Consider the following 19,583-nt stretch of genomic DNA (forward strand, 5'->3'; position numbering starts at 1 on the left):
CCACCACAGCTGGAAGAGGTGGGCGACCACTAGCTTTGATTGTGAGGCATTGTTGTCTAAACCCACCCTTGTTTCACATTTTGGAATAATCAGATAGGTGTCAAAATAAAGCACATATGGTTGCAAAATAGAACAATTCACCTCACACCTTTACTAGAAAAATAAGGCATACCAAATGTCAAATCTTCAGACCAATTTGTCTGTAACAAATAATTGTGAAATTATAGATGGCATGAAAAATTACTTGCGTCTCGAACTTTTCAACTTCAGAAGCTTGCCTCTCAAAAAGGATTTGACTGTGTGGATAGAACATGCTGCTGCGCCCCCTAGAGCTGAAAAAGAGAAGAGCAGTCACACTGTTCAGTATTAAGCCCAAGTGACACAGCAACAAACAGAAACTTCCAAATAAAAGTCCATTGTCTTTAAATCAAGTAATGCACAGAACTTGACTGACATACTAAATAGCACAGGGCAGTCCAAAATAAGAAAAATATGTTGATGCCAGAACCATTTCCTTACAACCATTATCAATTTCAATTCTGTTTGAAACTGAATTGATGTGTCTTCCTTGTGCTCCTCTAAAGGAATTTCAAGCTACCCTGCTTAGTTGATCCTTTCAGCTTGGATGGGTTTAAGTTGGCTGGAATTCTTCAGGAAATACACACAGGGTATTAGTGGGTAGACCTACATTCTAAAGAGCACAATTATTAAAGCTGACACACAAGATGAGGCTTTGAACTGACTCTGTTCGTCTGCAGGAGATCGGACTCCAGTTGTCATAGCAACGTTTGGAAGCTCTTCACAACATCCTGGGTCTCCTCCACTAGAGGGACCAGTGGCACAGGTTTGGAAAAGACTCGTGAAAAAACATTGCCTTCAGCTTCCAAGATGGTAATTAAAAAATAATTAAAAAATAAAATAGATAGATACAAAGATGAGAAATACGCAAATCATTTTCAAAACTTTTATTTGTTCACATATGCAGATTTTACACAACATTTTACATTTGAAGCACAAATATTTTTCTCCTTGTTCAGTATCAAGGTAATCTGAAGAGGCAGCAACAGTTTTGAGTATATAGTCCCAACAACTAAGTTCTGAGGTAACGTTCTAATACTTGGGAATCCCAACACAACAGTACATTTACATACCAAATTTTAGTCAAAACAATACCAAGAATTAGGATCAAAATGCTTAATGTAAAAAATAAAATAAAAATCTTATTCCATCTTTATTCTACTGTAAATTACACTAAAGAAGGTATTCTATTGGGCATCTATGCCAAACCAGAATAGACTTGTATTGACAAACTTGTTTTTCGCATTTGGGGCATAGGCATCAAAAAACATTAACTGACCAACAAAACAACTGACCCATTTCTTGTGACAGTAATGAACACAAGGCTATGAACATGTATAAAGCCAAAAGCACACAGCCAGCAACAAATAAACACTCAAAAATGTCTGTTGTTTTTAAATCAGATAAAGCACAGATCTTGACTGATGCTTAATGTGAAATACCAGTGACGCACAGATAAGCCTAGAGGTCTATCATGTGCTTTGGACTTAAGTCTCAACAGAGCATTATCTTCCTATTGGAAAATAAGTTACAAGGGGACTCGTTTGCCCTCTGGGTCTTCCAGTCTTCCCCAAGAGGGCTTATACACCTCTCTGAGAAGGGTCACCCCCAACTTCTTCAGCCTTCACTCCCCATACAGCCTGTAGAGGAGTAGTAGCTAGGCCTCAAAACAGAACGTTCTACCATTAGTTCTCATCTTCCTCGTCGTCATCGATCAGAACCCTTCGTCGTCTGCGCTTGGTTGGCCTGTTTGAGTCGGCAGCAGCTTCTTCACTGCTCTCCGGTTCATTCATGGAGAGAGACCCCTCATCTGGCAGCACAAGGGACAACTTGGTCAAAAACCATTAGACAAAATCTATAATTGTTGTTAAATTTGGCAAACTCCAGGCATTAACGATAAAATGACAATGTCTGTTTACAGGAACGCTCATTACCTTTCTCCTCCTCGCTGTCTAACACTCGACTTCTTTTGATGGAGGTATTTTCCTGAGGAGATCTAGAAAGACAAGGAGGAGACGGTCAAAGAATGTAAACAAACATATCTGTGCCTTTGTGTAAGATGGATTGTGTTGATGTTTTACCTCTGAGAAGCACTCTCTGAGTCTATATGTTCAACGGAAGGAAAATCTGTGAACAGAGGAACATAGTGGTTCTCAATAAACATTTAGAAAAATGAATATTTTGCTGCTTGAGTAGTTTCCTACTTTCCTTTACATCAATATTCAGTTTGAAAGTGAATTCAATGTGGGATTGTAATAATGCCCCCACCTGTGTGCTCTGCAGAGGGGTGTTTCCTTCTGCGGGCTAGTAAGAGAGCTCTAAGGGCCTGGGCTCTCTGTTCATGAGAGTCTGTCTCCTCCTGGTGCTCTTCTATAGGGTTTTCAGGCTGACTTGCCTCTTCTGGGGCTTCCCTGCTAAGGCATAGGGCAGCGGCTGCTCTCCTCAGCTGGGGAGAGCTCAACTTAGCTGGGATTCTCCAGAATGATTCCTGATGGTGAAAGACATTCATACAAGAAATGAGTCACAAAGTCACACTTTAGAGTGTCCAGTCTGAACACAGCACATCACAGTGTATGAAAGGTGACACACAAGATGTCTCCATGGACCGACCTGTTCATCTGCAGGAGCCCGGACACCCAGTTTTCGAAGCAACCGCTGGAAGCTCTTTTTCTCCATGGCATCCTCTGTCTCCTCCATTAGAGGGACCAGTGGCACAGGTTGAGACAAGCCTAATTAAGAAAAAAACAATTAAGCTATCAAGACCATCAGGATAAATTCTACAGATACAATGTATAATAAAAAATGATGATCAAATTGAAATGTCTTTGTAAAAGGGGCAAATAGAATCCAAACACCACAAAAATCCCATACCTTCTTCCTCACGGTCATCTGCTGCTCTGTTAAGGCAGTTCTGTAGCCACAACAAAGGTCCTGACATACCTGTTATGAAATAATATATTTTAAAACCACCAAACATTTCTCCATATAACACCACCCACACAAAACCTATCGCCATATGGGTGTATATGCACTGCACACTTTAACCCAGAATGTTTTTTTGTTTTTTACCTTCCTGCCGTAGGGCCCGCACCGCAGTGTCCACACTGTCATTCTTCTCCAATGTGCTCACTTTGCTCTGCCTTCCTCCATTTCTTGACATTTCCCTCCCATTCTCCTCTCCCTCTTCTTGACTCTCCTCATCCTCCTCCTCCTCATCCTCCTCTTCTTCTTCGTCCATGGGCTCCTGTGGCAGGTCCCCAGTAAGATCAGCCAAGAACTCCTCTTCAGTCTGTCAGAGTGGGAGGCAGAAATGCTTGTCAGGATGCGTTCTGCACTACTGTGCTTAAAGTGCATTCACATGATACACACACGTTTGCTAAGTCAAGCACATTAAGAAAAATGCTTGCTCAATGTTGGTGAATGTTGTTTGTTTTTCCTGGTCGAAAATACTATGATTATAGCTGAGAGATTGTATTCATGTTTTTCTTCATATCTCTTGGTTGGCAAGTTTAGGTCAACAGCCACACAAGGATTGTATTTCAACTTTATGGGAGGTTTGAAAACTTTGTAACAGTGGTGCGATATCTATTGACAAACAATGCTCCAGGCAAACATTATTTTGCACTTTTCATTTGAACCCAGCAGATGCTACTTTCATATTAGAGACCAATTCTCCACTGCAAAATAAACAATACAATCACAAATATATGTGTTGTACTAAATGGCCAACTTGGCCCAGGAACCTACCAATAGGATATTTAGATTTCTCTCACCATTGCTTTTCCACAGCTCTTCCCTGAAACAGTGTTTCGACGTCTCTTCTTGTATAGTTCCCGCCTATCCGACACCAGGCCTAAGCTGAGCAGCTTTTCCACCAGACGCGCACGGGAACGCTTGGCAGTCAGCTTTTTCAGGATGTTTCCCAGCACATCTACAGACAGGCATACAGCATTTTTACCATAGCCTTTAGGAATATCATAGCCGAACACAACAAATATAAACAAAGTTATTGTATTGCTGTTTATGCAACTACACTGGTATCAGAGTTAAAATCAACAAGTGGTGATTACCATCAGAGTCTCTGTACTCCTCAAACAGCATCTGCAGCTCCTGCTCTTGTTGTTCAGTCCACAGAACAATCCTTGTGCCTTTCCTACACAAGAGGAAAAATCCACAAGCTAGGCAAAGATTTTCTCCACAAAAGGTCTGACTACCTATCAATGAAATCTGTGACATGTTTATTGCAAAACTATAAGCAGATTCACTATCATAGACTATGACACTGACTTCTGTTTCTTCAGGTCTTTGGCGCTATCTACCAAGCCCATCTGCACCATCTGGACCACCACCTGACGGCGTGTACGGTTGCTGTTACTTAGCAACGGCAGCAGAGTCTCCACAATATCTGGCACTGAGGGAAGACAGTCAGCAGATCAGAGACCACATTTGTCCACACTGATGTGCAGCTGTCCACATCCACATGTAAAAAGCACTGAAAAGTCAAACGACGAACTGTAAAAAGTTCTGACATGTTGAGTTACCTCCAGAGTCCCGATGAGTCTCGTAAAGACTTCGAAGCTCCTCCTCCTCCTCTTGAGTCCATGTAGCTTTGTTATTTGACTCATCTCTGACAGACACACAGGACAACAGCATAACATGAAAAATAAATATTGTATTGTTTTTTTAAAGATACAAAAAAGCTGACCTCACCATAAAACCACAATCACACTGATATAAAGATGTACACGTAAACACAATGTACACACACCTGTCTTTGCTGTAGCCCTCAGTCATGTCCCGGACTGCTCCTACATTTTTCCAGAACAGTAGTTCTACATAAGCCTTGTCGTTCCGTGCCGCCAGTGCAAAGAAACGATTCAGCACAAACTTGGCAAAAGTCACCAACTCCTTTGGTAGCGGAGAAAACATTCGAACATTAGACATTTCTCTACCTGTAAATCATTTTAATTTAGGTTCATAACTTTAACATGGTTAAAGACCTGTTTCTAGTGATGGTTACTTTATTTATTTTAGAGTAGCTTTCTTACTTTATATGCAGCTGCGGCAGGGTCGCTTAGAATCTTGTTGAAGACGCAGAAGACAGAGAGCTGGAAGAGCAGGGCCTCCATCTTCAAGTCGACTGCCAGCCGGTGCAGCATGCGTGTGATGCAGTGGTTGGTGTGGGGAGTGTTCTGTGTATATGACTTAAGTAGGAGCACGTATGGACGCACTATGTTGGAGTGGGCAAATCTGGTGGGATACATTAGACAGTACAGTAGGTCGGTGATGTCACATAATCTGATGTTTTTTCATGTATTTACATCTGGACGAGATGATTTCTCATCTGCTTCTAAATTCCTCCCTAGGCTTCACATTCGGTTCCACTTCTCAATGTGCACCTTGTATACATTTTCCCATTGTTTCTGATCTCAAAATCTTCATTTCTGCTCCTCACCTCTTGATGAAATCCAGGAAGTTAAAGTCAGTCTCAGACACCTGCACAGCCTCTAGCTCCTCCTCCACCTCCTCCAGCTCTGCTGCTCCATCCTCCTCCATGCCCAGCTCTGGGGGGGGTGGCCCTGGGATTAAAACACAACACATGCCTCTAATGACAACAAACACAAACAACATGAAGCAGATTTGCATAATAATGTCTCCAAGTCTATCATCTTTAACTAAAAAACACAAACTCACTGGGCAGGTTGGCAAAAAGGATCTGCTTCAGGAGCTCAAGTTCCTCCTCTGGTTCAACATCAGTTGAACCAAATACATCCCCCTCTGGCCAGACTTCCCTAAAAAAAATGACAAAGAAAAAGCAATCCATTAATCAAATCCAAACAAAAAGAATGTTGGTGTGTCACCAATTCTTTGCCTGGCGGAACCAACAAATGGAGTTGAATTTCCACTAACTGACCTGGCAGCCCGCAGCAGCCCCAGAGCCTCAGGTCCTAGCCTGGCCAGCAGGGCATCCTGCACACGCACCATGGCCTCTGTCCTCTGCTCCTCCATGGGAGTCTCAGACGCAGCATCAAATGGCACAACACCCTCGGTCAGAGCCTCTGACAGCTGCAGTCAGACAGAGAAGGCAGCAGTCAGGGTCTCCAGTAACTCGCGAAAGGATCACTGAAGCACACCTAACCACATTGGTATTTCCACACTGACCTGAAACCCTGTAACCCTCAGCTCCTCAGCCACAAGGCTCCAGGTCTCCTGCAGGGCCTCAGGAGTGGTCTCTGCTGCAGATGGATGCTTCTGCCCTCGACGCTTCCTTCGCTTCACCCGCTTTTTCTGTGTGCAGGGGAATTGACTTAGTTAACCATCAAAACTAAAGTTCCCCTACAGTTATTTTTTAACTACTCTGCTATGACTAATATTTAGTTTAACATGATTTTACCCGTTTTATTGACGGGAAGCACATCTACTCATTCTCACCTCATTGAGAATTTCAGGATCTATGAAAATTCAAGTACACAAATATCACAGGCATTGCACCTCGCCCACTACCGCTGCTTGCTCTAAGTTGACCGGTGAAAGAGCAGCGCACATCAAGATGGCTAGAAGAAACATCGGCGAGATTCAGCCATACATGTTTGAGCCTCAGTGTCAGTCAGACCCAGACTAAGATGAGGAGACTGATTTGCTCACTGAAGATGACGTCTGTCAGTCAACCTATCCTAGCAATGGGGAGTAAAATGGTTTACCTGCACAACCAAGTTGTTGCGCCCTTTGCAGAAGCGCTCCAGCATGCGCAGAAACAGGTGAGTGGACTCCACCAGGTCCTTGAGGAAGGAGCGTGGTTGCTTGGTCTCGTCAAACTTTCTCAGGAGAGTGAGGAATATCTCCCTGTATTCCATCAGGTAGAAGATGTTACCTGGATAGAGAAGGATTATTCTCATATTGTCACAAATGGACAAAAGAAGAAATGAATATGTGAAAAATGATGGAAAGGTAGACAGAGGTGTTGGCATGTGATCTCACTCTTAATGACGTTGGCACTATGTCGAATGTTCTCATCAGGAGAGCGATCCATCTCATTCACTGTCAGCAGCAGCTCCTGATAGGCCTTTAAAGCCAAGTGCATCCTGGTACATTTCAACAATAAAGTTGAGGAACTTATTGTTATCTAATGGCAATGTCTGGTTTTAAAACTCCAATATAACACCTGTCTAACGTTTGGACACACCATGTTGTTTTACAAAAAAAGAGAATCTTTCACAACCAATTATAGATGAACATGAACAGATTCATAACCACCAACACCATTTCCCTGAAGCCTTATTCCCTGTCCACTCACCTGCGAGACCAGGTTGTGGCCTCCTTGCGGTCAGTCACCATCATCTCGTAGTAGTTGGTGATGTTGCGCTCGATGAAGTGGAAGGCACGAATAGACATAGTCTCAGAGACAAGATCAGCATGGAAACCGTTGCCACGGTTGAAGGCCATGAAGAAGCTGAGAGCCCAGAGGTAGTAGGTCTCATCGTGCTGCTGGGCCTGTTCCCGGATCAGCCCCTCCTGAGCAGTGGAAATATTAGGAAGCCGTCAACTACGGTACAAATTTGCTCTAAGGTAACCAGTGTGTTTGAACTCCTGAAAATCAGTGGTTGAATTTGGCATACCTTGACCAGGTACATAAGGCGGTTGTAGCAGTTCTCCAAAAAGTCTATACAGAACTCTCGCAGGAAGAGGCGGACATTGAGGGCTGAACGGCGTTTCGTTTCGGAGTCCCGTGCATGCTGTTTCCTCTTAGGAACACGCCTTACTGCCTTGCCTGAGTCATGAGTGTAGTTCTTAAACTGGAGAGAAAAACAGAGAAAATCATACCTGAGAACAATAAAGGCAAAACAGAAAAGGGAAGAAAAATGTATATGGGCTTTTAATCTTGAAGCACAATAACGGTGATCTTTACTTATGAGGTCAATTTGGCAACATTTTCATACGTTATGAAGGCCTCTGTGGTAGATCACATCGTTGTCTCCGATGGACTTTAGACCCTGAACAACATAAGAGCCTCCAAAGCGAGAATGCCTGTAAAATACCAGCAACAAATAGGGCACATTTCAAATCTCACTTCAAGTGATCCTTGACCCAAATGGGTGATATCCTGCTGTCCATATCGAGCAAATCATATTATTCAATTTAGTTTACATCCACCATTAACAATCACCCACTCATCACCAGCTCCTATGTAGAAGTGTTTACCTGGTTCCTCTCTGTAGGGTACGGCTGCGTTTCTCTGCCTGCTCTTTCTGCCTTAGAAGCTCCAGCTCCTGGGCATCATTCTGTTTCTCCTGAACAGAGCGAGCATGGCCAGCACTCACCAGCAGCTCTGGTGTCTGAGGCAGAGAATATGTTCAAACCAAACATATCACAATAGCTGATAGAGCAAGATCGTAATTTGCTCGTCAGCATTAGATCAAGAACATATTGTAGCAATGTTTCGACAATCATCATTCATTGTGTGTACAGCATCGATCTCACCTGGTCTCTGAACATGAGAGAGATGACTTCCAGGACATGCATGCTCCATTGCTGCTCACTTTGGGCTGAGGCCAGGAACTTGATTAGGTCATCAAAGCCACTCATATGGATGGCCCACAGCAACTTATCATGCACACTGGCATCATCATCTACATTCTAGTCACACGTGGTAGGAGGTAGTATTGGGGATGGGAGAGGGAAAATTGTGAGACAAAGCCTGTGTGGTAAACAATTTAAGACACTAAACAGTGGCAGTTTGAGAGCAAGGTGGATCAACAAGGGTTAAGGTTAGTCAAGTGTCAGCCAATTGAGACTCTGACCTTCTCCTCGTAGGGGTCAGCTGGAACATGTAGAACATTCCTGACCAGTAGAAGAATTCTCTCTATCAGCAGGTTATCCTCTTCCTGACGCTGCTCCCAGTCCTGAGACAAACAATCGTTTTCAAATATTTTGTCAATTTTTTTTCGAATCATAAAAATAACATTGAATCCATGGTGAAGAGCTTTGGACTTATGAGCTGTATGATGGATGCTGTGAGATATTTACCAGTTGCAGCAGGTTGTACAGTGTCTCACTCAGAACTCCAAACACTTTTTCACTGGCAAATGCCTGATGAAAGAGAACAGTAATCAGACCATTTAATCAAGAAGCAATTCACTCATCCATTTATAACTTACAAGGCTCCCCAGACCCTCAGAAGGTAATTTTGTTAATTGACAGTAGCTTATGTGTGTAGCGTGTATTAAACTACTTCTCTTCTTAAGACAATGTATGATTTTTTTAAAATTTTTATAAGAACATACTTCCTTATAGGCCTGTAAATATGACATCAGTTGCAGGAAGTGATGTCGGAAAGCAGGGTCATCAGGAACTTTGCCAAAACAAAGCAGTGCAGGCTGGGTAATGTTGACCATGAGTCTGTGTACAATTTGAGAAGCATGAGAACAACAATCCAACACCATTACAAATTATGTGTAGGAATAATTTTTCCATGTCACGAATAATTCCTTATGGTATGGTTTAGATAGTTAATTGGCTTGTCTGGTCCAAGATCAGATGCTGTAACCAGTCTCTCTACAGAGAAAACTAGGGCCAGCAGTGGACGTTCACCTGATGCAGGCATCAAATAGGGGCTTGTCTTGACTGTGCTGTGTGATGATGGGCAGGAGATCGTTCTGAAGGATCTGGCCCGCCCCCAGCTGCTGCCGGATGTCTCGTGTGTCGTCCTCATGGCGTAAGTACCTGATCAGGTCCTTCACACTCTCTATTACAGGAACAGTGGGTTAGGTGATTTTGTACCAATGCGTTGAGACTTCTGTATGAACAAACTTAACTGCTAAAGCATTCTAATAACATGAATGTACTGGTGGCCAACTCAAGACATCGCACCTAAACAATCAGGTTCTCTGTGGTAGGTGTCTCCCTCCAAGTACCCCAGGGCACTGCATGTTGCCAAAAGTTCACAATTCATCATGTACAAGTCCATATATCACCAGACTAATTGGGGGCTGCGGTTTCACAATCTAAGAGAAAGCAAAAAGAAGAAAATTATGAAGAGATTCTGATAGTGTCCGCAAACACAAGATATAGCTACAATACAACAAGTTAAAGAAATAACCAGTATTTTAATAGCCAAACTGGACTGTTTAAAACATACATATGAAGTAATGACATTAGATAGTAGACCTAGCTAGCCAGAAAGTAGTCGTAAACACACATTAGTTTACCTATCGAGCCCTCCATAATTTAATTACGTACCACATCAAAACGACGAGATTGTGAATTTTCTCATTTACATTGAATATGGATTGGAGACATGCATCCCGAGTTGTTGAAGCTACACTCAACTCAAGCACAATTCTCAAGACTCGCGCCTAAACAGCCCGCGTCACTAAGTAAACTCGTATCCGGTCAAATTCAAGTGGCAGTATTTCAAAATAAAGGTCACAAAATAAATTTGATTTTGCAACGTACTTACAACCTCCGGTGATTTGAGTGGATTTTGAAATATATCTCTTGCATTCAGATAGTCCAAACTTGTCTTAACTTGAGTTTAGCCAGCCTAACTAATTTATGGTCCAGAGACGCAAGCTGTTTCAATGCAATTCATAAGTAATGCAAGCTAGAGGTAACATCTCCCACAACAAACCTACTTGTTGCTACTCTCACCCTCCTTAATCTGTAACACCCCCAAATTAAGAGTAGGCTAGAAGTTCAGAAGTAGTTTAGTCAGCTACTAAGTGAAGGGTTCATAAGTGATGGGCTCACAATTGATGGTAAAAAAGAAAAACATAACAATAGAGGTTTTAGGTAATAACGCCTCACGTGGCCTACATTTTTGACAATGCTCAGGACGTTTTTTATTGTTCCAAATAATCAAAAAGATGGGTCGTGTTTGTACTAAATTCGCTTGTTGTCACATTTCCGTCCATGCTCATACGTTGACGGCAAATTCGGAACTTTCAAATGCTTTTAAAGGACAGCTGGGGCCAGTGTCCAGGTACTTTGAAGGTTTGCAACAGACAGATGCAGGGCATTTTTTGACGAGTTTTTCTTCTTAAAGGGACTACACCATATATCAATTTCCATCCGCCAGTTAGTCTACATTGTACCGATATTTTTGCACTTCTCAAACGTTTTTGATTGGCTTCTTGAAATAAATTCAGTCTGTCAAAAAAAAATTGTTAGGCTTCTACGAAACATCGGGAACTCTAGTCCACTCACTGTAACATGTTTCCAACTCTGCAGTCACTGGCAAGACATTTTGCTAAATGGTCGAAGAAAACCCTGTCCAATAACCGTAGGCATTTGGAATAAGCTACTCGTCTGAGTATGCTAAAGCAATACATCTACCAACAAGAATTAACTGAGAGACTGCTGCGTTTAATAACACGCAAAATTCACATCACGGTTAGGCCTGTGCATGTTATAACATTTTGACTACAATCTTATTTTGCCTTCTGTCTTTTTTTTTTAATTGACATTTTTTGGACCGTTTTTCTTACCTCTGAGCACCGGTTGTCTTGTAGGTTATTTTCCTGAAGCATTACTCAAAACACATCCACAATCATGAGGAACTAAAATAATACAGTAAGACTGCGTATATTTAGACTGTTCTAATCATACGACAGTGGTTCCATTTGTGAAATCTTGTAGCAAACAATGTATGTTACACCCACATACACCCACTTTTCATGCTGTGCAACATTTAGCTTACTGTAGATACGAAGCTGTTTGCGAGAAAAAATGTTGTCTGTAAGACTTATGTTCAAAATAGTTTCTTAGTACACTGCCAATATCCCTAAGATCAGACCAACGTTGGTTTCGCCCAGGAGTCACATAAGGTCTGCGTGACATCCGACACTGCGCTTCAATGATAGGGAATTGTTCAGTGCAAAGTTGTTCTCTGCATTTTCCCATCCATGATGTCCTTCCTGTAAGGGCAGCAGGGGTGTGTGCACCTATTCCAAGTGCTCATGCCCATGTCCATGTCTTGGTCAGTGACAGAGCAGGAGAGCAATCTGTTCTTGCTCTGCATATTTTTGTACTGAGGTTCTTTGTGGAGGAAACCCATGTGAGCAACTCCACACAGACAAGCCCTCAGTGCCAACAGGGCCTATGTGGGAAACAATCTCAGGACTTTCTTGCTGTGAGGTGGCAGTGCAAAGCACCATGCCACACATAGATCAGCACTGTGTGCTGGGACATGCATTAAGTTTTATTCTGGTAAGGAACAAGAAAAACACAGTTCAGTTCCAGTTGACTTTATTTGCATTTACATTTCATTCTATTGCTCAGTGGCTGCCAGAAACACACATCCTCACATAATAGCAAAGCACATTTCATTAAAATTTTCAGTTTAAGGGATGAGTTGCAGAGTATGTGGTGTTGCTACTGTAGTCTCTTACTGTTCAAGTCAAGTACCCACATTGCTGGTTTTCCCACTCTGGAGACATTTTAAATGGAGAGTTCCGTAAAGCTGCGGAACTGAAACAGCTGAGAATATCTTCACCTTACTCTCCCAAATACCACTATCTATTGTTTACTGCAAATGAAGCATTTGTACGCAAAACCATTTAGTTAAGTTATCATTAAAAACCCTTTTGCTTTTTAAAGTTTTGTTGTGTTGTCTACAAAGTGGCGGTTGTATGGATTTTAAGGAATTATACTGCAAATAAAGGCCTCAGTTGGTATATCAAGAAATAGCCGTTTACTCCAGTTGTTGCTCAACGTAGTTTAACTACTATTTTCAGTAAAGATTTGTTGTTATAAGTAGCACCAAGGTCACAATGTCTCAGGTTTATTCAAGTTTCAACACATCAACATAATCTGCTGGACAGGAAAATAACTTGTTAAAGAGTGAGCAGTGAGCAACTTTTGAGGAGTGCAGCTTTTACATCTTTTCATAATCATCTTGCTTTTTTTGTTTCATCAATTATTACCATTTATAATTGCTACATCTGAACCTGGAACAAGCAATACGTGCCTGACTGTCCTAGTCATCCCTGTCACTCCTATCATCCCTTTCGCTCCTGTCACTCCTGCCTGAATCCCTCTCCTTCTCCTTCCTGGACTCTTTCACCACCTGACAAAAGAGAAACAATTGTAAGTCCCATTACATCTCTTTTCACAAACACATTTGGTACATAATTGACTATTCATGGAGCCTTACCTCTCCATCACGAGTCTCAACAGTCTTTATCACCACAGTCTTCTTGCTAGGGGTGTCAGGAGTTTGGTCATAGTCTATGGGGAAGAAACAAAAAGGATGTTTCAACCTGTACTTTTGCATTACCAAGAGTTGAATACAGTAATAAAACATAAAGACCAGGTGAAGCTCTTACCCCTGTCTCCACTGCGGTTACTCATGGATCCCACATTGAACATGGGAACAGTGATCCTGATGGGAGGCAAAACATGGGATGTTAATAGATATCATATACTTGTACATGAGTAAAACATTTGTTATAAGATCAAAGTTAAATCTGTAATGGCATTAAATACTTCAGAGGCTTACTGTTACTTTGACAATCAAAACACTTACATATATAGTAACTACAACCAATCCACGTGAAGATTGTATAGTCAAGATGTTCATCTCACCTGCTCTCCTCTCCTTCCAGCAACTTGCGGTAGGTGGCAATTTCAATGTCCAAGGCCATCTTGACGTTAAGAAGGTCTTGGTACTCTCTAAGATGGCGGGCCATCTCATCCTTCAGGTGGCGGATCTCTTCCTCCAGACGGCACACGCTGTCCTGATAGTTGCCAGCTTCCACGCCAAACTGGTCCTCCATCTCACGCATCTGCCTCATCAGAGCCTCATTCTGAACCAAACATAAACACACATTGTACCATAAACAAACAGTTGTTTAACAGAGGTGCCAGAAAATGTTGGGTTTTGTGAAGCCTCACCGTGCTCTTCAGACCATCCACTTCACAGCTGAGCGACTGGATCTGCCTCCTGTACTCGTTGGACTCCTGCTTGGACTGCCTCATGGCGTCATTGTTACGTTTGGCTGACTCTGTCAGATCAGCAAACTGCAAGAGGATAGAACTTGAGAATTAGATGAAGAGTAGTGTATTATATATTATCTCAATGTATGGCTGGGACAGCCAATAAATGAAGCAAATTGTGGTTTTCAGTGCAATAGTTTAAATGTGAGGTTTAATTGTGTGTGTGTGCGCACAGGTACCTTGGACTTGTACCACTCTTCAGATTCCTGCATGTTCTTGGTGGCAATGTTCTCATACTGGGCCCTAATGTCCCTCAGGGCACCAGTCAGGTCAGGCCTGGAGCTGCTGTCCACTTCCATCTTCATCTGCTGGCTCTGCACACTTACTTGCACATCCTGGATTTCCTGTGAGGTGCAAAATTAAATTTAAATTAGTAGTGGGACAAGATCATCTCTTGCATTCTTCTAAACTTTGTTGTCAGATTGTTACAGTTCTGGTAACTGTAAGAACATACCTCATCATGCAGCTTCTTGAGGAATTCAATCTCATCCATCAGAGACTCAATCTTCCTTTCCAGGTCAAGACGAGACAAAGTGGCATCATCCACATCCTAGCCATGGAATGATTAGCTCTGTTTAGTATTCCAAAAACTTCACATATCCTTTTAACATTGGTTGGGATTCCTCTAAGGTTGTCATTGGCTTAATGTGATCGATGGGCTCACATGGTGGCCACAAGATGTCAGTATTACACAAGAGCACAAGACAAGACAGACTTCCCTCAGTACTAGAAACATACAAATAAAATCTATGGACAATGATCTAACATTGGAGTCGTGTGTTGAGTCTAAGTTGTGTGTACCTTGCGGAAAAGCACCAGGTTGTTTTCAGCCTCAGCCCTTTTCTGGGTCTCTTCCTCAAGTCTGCATGGGAGGGATTGGGGATGGGGTGAGACAACACAGTACTAAACCGGCTTGTTTAAAGTCATAGTTTACAGTTCTAAAGCCCTTCCAAGGGCTCACTAGATCACTGTTTATCACATAACATTAGAAACCACATTAGATAACAATGTTTGAGTTTTTGACCCAAATAGCAGCTGCAGTGGAGATGTGATTATATTTAAGTGATTCTTCCCTCAGACTGCCTCCCCCAAATGAGGCATCAGCTGGCAAAAAGCCCCTGGATCAATTTGGTAATTCACCGTCCCTTAAAAGGGTTTGGGAGAGTGTCCAACGGGGTCAGCAGATGGTTCCCTGAACACATTTAGCTAATTACAACTCTATGGAGGTCAGTGAGGACCCCCACACTTATTCTTCCTATCTTGTCAACTCGCTGCATTATTTGCTCAGAGACCAACTGCATATATTTGCCAAGACTACCTTATACCATATTTGTTTCATAATAACTATTTTTAAACTGTTGCATGGATAATATAAAAATTAATTTAGAAAATATTTATCTTTTTACATACATCACAGAAAAGGTTGTGATGAGTCATCATTTATGATATCATAACTGTGATATCAGTCCACACTGTTCTCTAAGTCCAGTCTCATATGGGATTGGTTGTCTCTTTGGTCAGTGTTTAGGTGTCTCCCAGATCCTTCTCTCTCTCTCTGGGCCCTGCTTCTTCAGACAATAATTATGCCCAGACTGGACATAAAGAAGAGTCTTTCGTGGGGGAGGTTGCATGACAGGGTTTCCTCATCTTTAATTCATATCATGTCGCTGGGGTCCTTTTTTCCTAATGGGAAATCTGGCACCTTCCCATTGGCATAGGGGGGACACAGAACACCCTCCTAATAGAGCTTTAGTCAAATTGATTTTTCAAAAAGCCATTTTTCTTTCAGTTTCTTTCTATCTCAGATCCCTCCCCTTTCTCTTCTGTCTTTTTCTCCTCTCCCCTCCCTTATTTCTTGGCTCCACCCTGTGCGCAGTCTATCCATCCTTCTGTCCTGTCTGTCAGGGGTAGAGAAAACGTGCAGATCACTTGTGTGTTTATTTGTAATGGGATGGGTCATTATTTGTGTTTGGGCATGTGTGAATGTGTAGGTTAATTTTGTTTTTACCTTTACAATTACCTCATTAAGATAAACCTCAAATGCCCTAAATGCCCTGTGCCACTTTGAAGGTCTAGAGGCTCATACTGTAAATGTATTGGACCAGAAATAGCATCAGTTTATGGTTGATGGCACTTGATGTGATGTAATTAAAATAACTTCCACTTCAATAAATGAGGGTGGATTGTATCAATTGCTTGCTGTTAAATGACAAGCCATGGATGGTGAAAAGTGATCCATGCTTGGTCACAATATGCTAAAACAACTTGTTTTATGTTGGTACCTGTCTATGGCCAGGACAGTAAGCATACATGCACTGCAGTATAGAGCACATACAGTGCTCTAGCATGCTGCAGATCTTTTGTGTCTGTCCTTCCCTGGTGCCACGCCCCGTCCCACCACTGGTGCTGTACAGATTTTGGCCCAAGCCCAAGGACCCCCTGTACCTTCTCAGTGTTTTTAACACAACCCATGACCACACTGCAGTGTAAGTGCATTTAGGGGTGAGATGAGCTCATTGAAAAGTCACAGACAGTCTACACCAATGTCTCTCATCACGCCCCCCTGCAAACACTGCCTACATTATGACATCCATAGCAAAACTCATACAACTCTGTACGTACTTTGCAGGCCTAAAATACCAATAATAATTTCATTTTTACCCACACTCACCATTCTACCATTGCTGCCCTCCAAAATTATTGTGGTAAACCATGCACATCCAAAATCCTAAATATCCTCCCAAAACTGACTGTCGCCATAAACAACTATTTTCAGTCATTTCAGCTCCCCAAAATCATTCCTCGCCAACAAACATGTTATTATTTAATATTAAACCTGCACTACTTCAACCTCCTACTCATTTACATTTAAAAAACATCTCTGCATCCCCCTTCATGGTTTTACCAACCTTTGTTTCAGCAGGGCCATGTCTTCGGCCATGTTGTCCCTCTCCACCTGGAACTGATCCCTCTCTTTGCCCATGGTGTCCAGCTGGCGCCGCATCTCCCTCAGCTCCTCCTGGAAGAGCTCGGAGGCACGGTTGGGCTGCCCCTGCTGCTGCTGGCCTTTGAACTGGCCCAGCTCCTGCTGCAGCCCTGTGTTCTGCTGCTCCAGGTAACGCACCTTGTCTATGAAGCTGGCAAAGCGATCGTTGAGATCTTGCAGTTCGGCCTTCTCGTTGCTACGTGTGGTCAGGAATTCCTGGTTGACTGCTTCAGCCAGGGTGAAGTCCACCTTGTCGTAGCTGAGGCGAGGTGGCTGGGTGCTGGAGCGCACACGCTGGTGGTGATAGTTGGTAGAGCGAGAAGGCACCACCGGGGACATGGAGCGCATGTAGCGCCCCCCCGAGAAAGGCATACGGGAGGAGACAGGTGAGTAGGAGGACATGGAAATAGGGTTGGGACCCCCGAAAGTGCGACGGTAGGAGGTAGACGTGCGGACTGAAGGATGGCTCATGGTTGCTTGTTTCTCTCGGTTTCTACTAACTCTGTCCGTCTTGAAATCTCTATCTCTGTCCCTTTTCTTTCACGAGTTTGGAATGGCTGGAGCCGAAAGGAGTGAAGCAACAGGACGTCTGACTGAGGAGCTCCAGGGCTTTTATACACAGGAGGTGGACATCACACCCCCTCCACGCCTGTCCCGCATTACTTACCCTTCCGCCTCTTCCCCCTCCCTCCAGAGCTTTTTTCTATCCATCACTCCTCAACATGCAGTCTTAGGCCACTCCCAAGCTTTCAGCAGAACCTCCTCCCTCTCCCTACATTCTCTTCCTCCCTCTACCAACGGCCCCTCCCTTTTACCCGTTGCATGTGGCAGAAGGCCAAATTGTCTCCCCCATTAATGCTTGTATCGCTAAAGATGTCTCCATTGCTAAGCCCACCACACACCTCCCCATCCTCACCTTGACAGCTGATACACAACATCCCCTCTACAGGATAGCTGTGTCTGCTTCTTTGCTTTCCCCTTGGTACACTAACTTCCACCTGTGTTTCTTTAATATATAGGAAATGTATTTAGAAGAACTGGTACCCACTTTGAATTTTTACATAAAAATGTAACTTATAATATCAATACAATGATATGATTGCATAGCTGACAAAGCCATGACTGTTCTGCTGACATTGTTAAATTATTTCAGTCTCCCCTTTTCTTTCCACGGTAATGGAATATTGTATTGACGTTTCGGTAGGCTAGGGCAGAGCCATGACTTTGCAATTCTATCGCATAGAGCGAGTTTGTCCACTGCCTCCATTGAATGGTCTGGATTTTAAGATTGAATTGATGATATGGCCGATATTACATACACAAGACAACTTCAGAAGCAACAAAGATGGTATTTGTTAATTTCACCTTTCCTGGGATCCTTAATGTTCAATCCCTGTCCAGATGCATCTACAGATTTTTTTTAAATTAAGGCATAATGTTGCACTTGTCACTAAAGTATGACAATTACAAGTCTGTCGAAGTTGACAAAAACAGAGTAATTTTGAGAAATACATCATTCACTATCGTTTGAGACACATTTTTAAGTAACTAATGTTTAACCAACTGCATTCAGTTTTTCCAGACATTGCTGTGCATACAAGCACAAGAGCTGATTAAGGGAAAGAACATTCTGTGAAGTTTAAGGCGGCTGCTGCTGTGTCCTTCTGCTAAGTGCACCACATGTTGGCTACTGCATGATGGTGTGTTCATGCCTGTATGTGTGTGTGTGTGTATGTGCTTTGCAGTTGTTTTAGTTGATGTCGGCAAAGACATGCTATGGATACAGTGTAATGTTGACGCAATGCTGAGCATGCACCTTGTCAACTGCAGGAGGTTCTCTCTCCTTTTCAATGCCTCTTCCTCTCTCTTCCTTTCCTCTGATTATCTACACATACTTTTTCTACATTCTTGTCTTCTGCATTTGTCTCTTTACACATGTTTCAAAACATTAAGACAGATAAACATAACATTTCATAATCTCTAAATAATAAATAAATAAATCTCTTAAAGTGTGTGTCTTTGTCTTTCTCTCTCGCTCTCTCTCTCTTTGTCTCTCTCATTTTGTCATGACTACAGCTGCTGCAAATGTCTGGCTTTCACTGTAATTAATGTCCTGTGTGATAGTCCCAACACCATAATCTAATAACCATCCTTCTAGTAAATTAGTTTACACATTCTCTCTCTCTCACTTTTTATTTCTCTCTACCGCTCCAACAGCAATTCTTCACTATTCCTATTTTTCCGGTAAAAAAATAAATCCCATATGGCTACTGATCAGCTTACCTATATCCTGACTCTATCTTTATCCCTGCTCGTTTACATGTACAGGATACTCCCTCATCATTATCCCCCATACAGACCAAGTAGCGGCCATTTTAGTGGCATGAGTGTGCAGAATTTCACACATAGAAAATAGCTATGGTATGTTGTGTCATTACAATTTGGACCAGACCTAAAATATCTATTGTAACTGAAAACCCAGTTAAATCAAGCAGGTAAAGACAGTTCGAGTACAGGGAACCATGAT

General features: G+C 42.5%; 2 protein-coding genes across 3 annotated transcripts; both read right to left on the minus strand.

Annotated features, from left to right (window-relative positions):
- Positions 1-950: 950 nt before the first annotated feature.
- On the minus strand, positions 951-11,667 carry timeless (timeless circadian clock). Of its 2 annotated transcripts, none has more exons than XM_062467155.1 (30): positions 11,562-11,667; positions 9,946-10,079; positions 9,667-9,820; positions 9,360-9,474; positions 9,103-9,165; positions 8,877-8,978; positions 8,557-8,712; positions 8,278-8,411; positions 8,016-8,103; positions 7,695-7,871; positions 7,373-7,590; positions 7,057-7,160; positions 6,780-6,949; positions 6,241-6,366; positions 5,993-6,144; positions 5,773-5,870; positions 5,534-5,657; positions 5,127-5,328; positions 4,847-4,986; positions 4,620-4,705; positions 4,366-4,489; positions 4,149-4,231; positions 3,852-4,009; positions 3,148-3,367; positions 2,950-3,018; positions 2,689-2,807; positions 2,347-2,566; positions 2,160-2,205; positions 2,013-2,074; positions 951-1,888 (listed from the first exon to the last, which is right to left on the minus strand). In XM_062467155.1, the coding sequence occupies exons 2-30, from the start codon at positions 10,040-10,042 to the stop codon at positions 1,764-1,766; spliced, it is 3,732 nt and encodes a 1,243-aa protein (XP_062323139.1). In that variant the 5' UTR covers positions 10,043-10,079; positions 11,562-11,667; the 3' UTR covers positions 951-1,763. The 2 variants fall into 2 exon arrangements, with proteins under 2 accessions (XP_062323139.1, XP_062323129.1); XM_062467145.1 differs by lacking the exon at positions 11,562-11,667 and adding an exon at positions 10,315-10,454.
- A 643-nt stretch (positions 11,668-12,310) lies between these two features.
- Positions 12,311-17,634, minus strand: prph (peripherin). Its single transcript, XM_062467181.1, has 9 exons — positions 16,980-17,634; positions 14,872-14,932; positions 14,525-14,620; positions 14,250-14,414; positions 13,969-14,094; positions 13,660-13,880; positions 13,401-13,456; positions 13,229-13,302; positions 12,311-13,141 (listed from the first exon to the last, which is right to left on the minus strand). Exons 1-9 carry the CDS (start codon positions 17,525-17,527, stop codon positions 13,052-13,054), a joined length of 1,437 nt encoding a protein of 478 aa, XP_062323165.1. The 5' UTR covers positions 17,528-17,634; the 3' UTR covers positions 12,311-13,051.
- Positions 17,635-19,583: the final 1,949 nt, after the last annotated feature.

The sequence above is a fragment of the Osmerus eperlanus genome, chromosome 1, assembly GCF_963692335.1.
Source record: "Osmerus eperlanus chromosome 1, fOsmEpe2.1, whole genome shotgun sequence".
Taxonomy (NCBI): Eukaryota; Metazoa; Chordata; class Actinopteri; order Osmeriformes; family Osmeridae; genus Osmerus; species Osmerus eperlanus.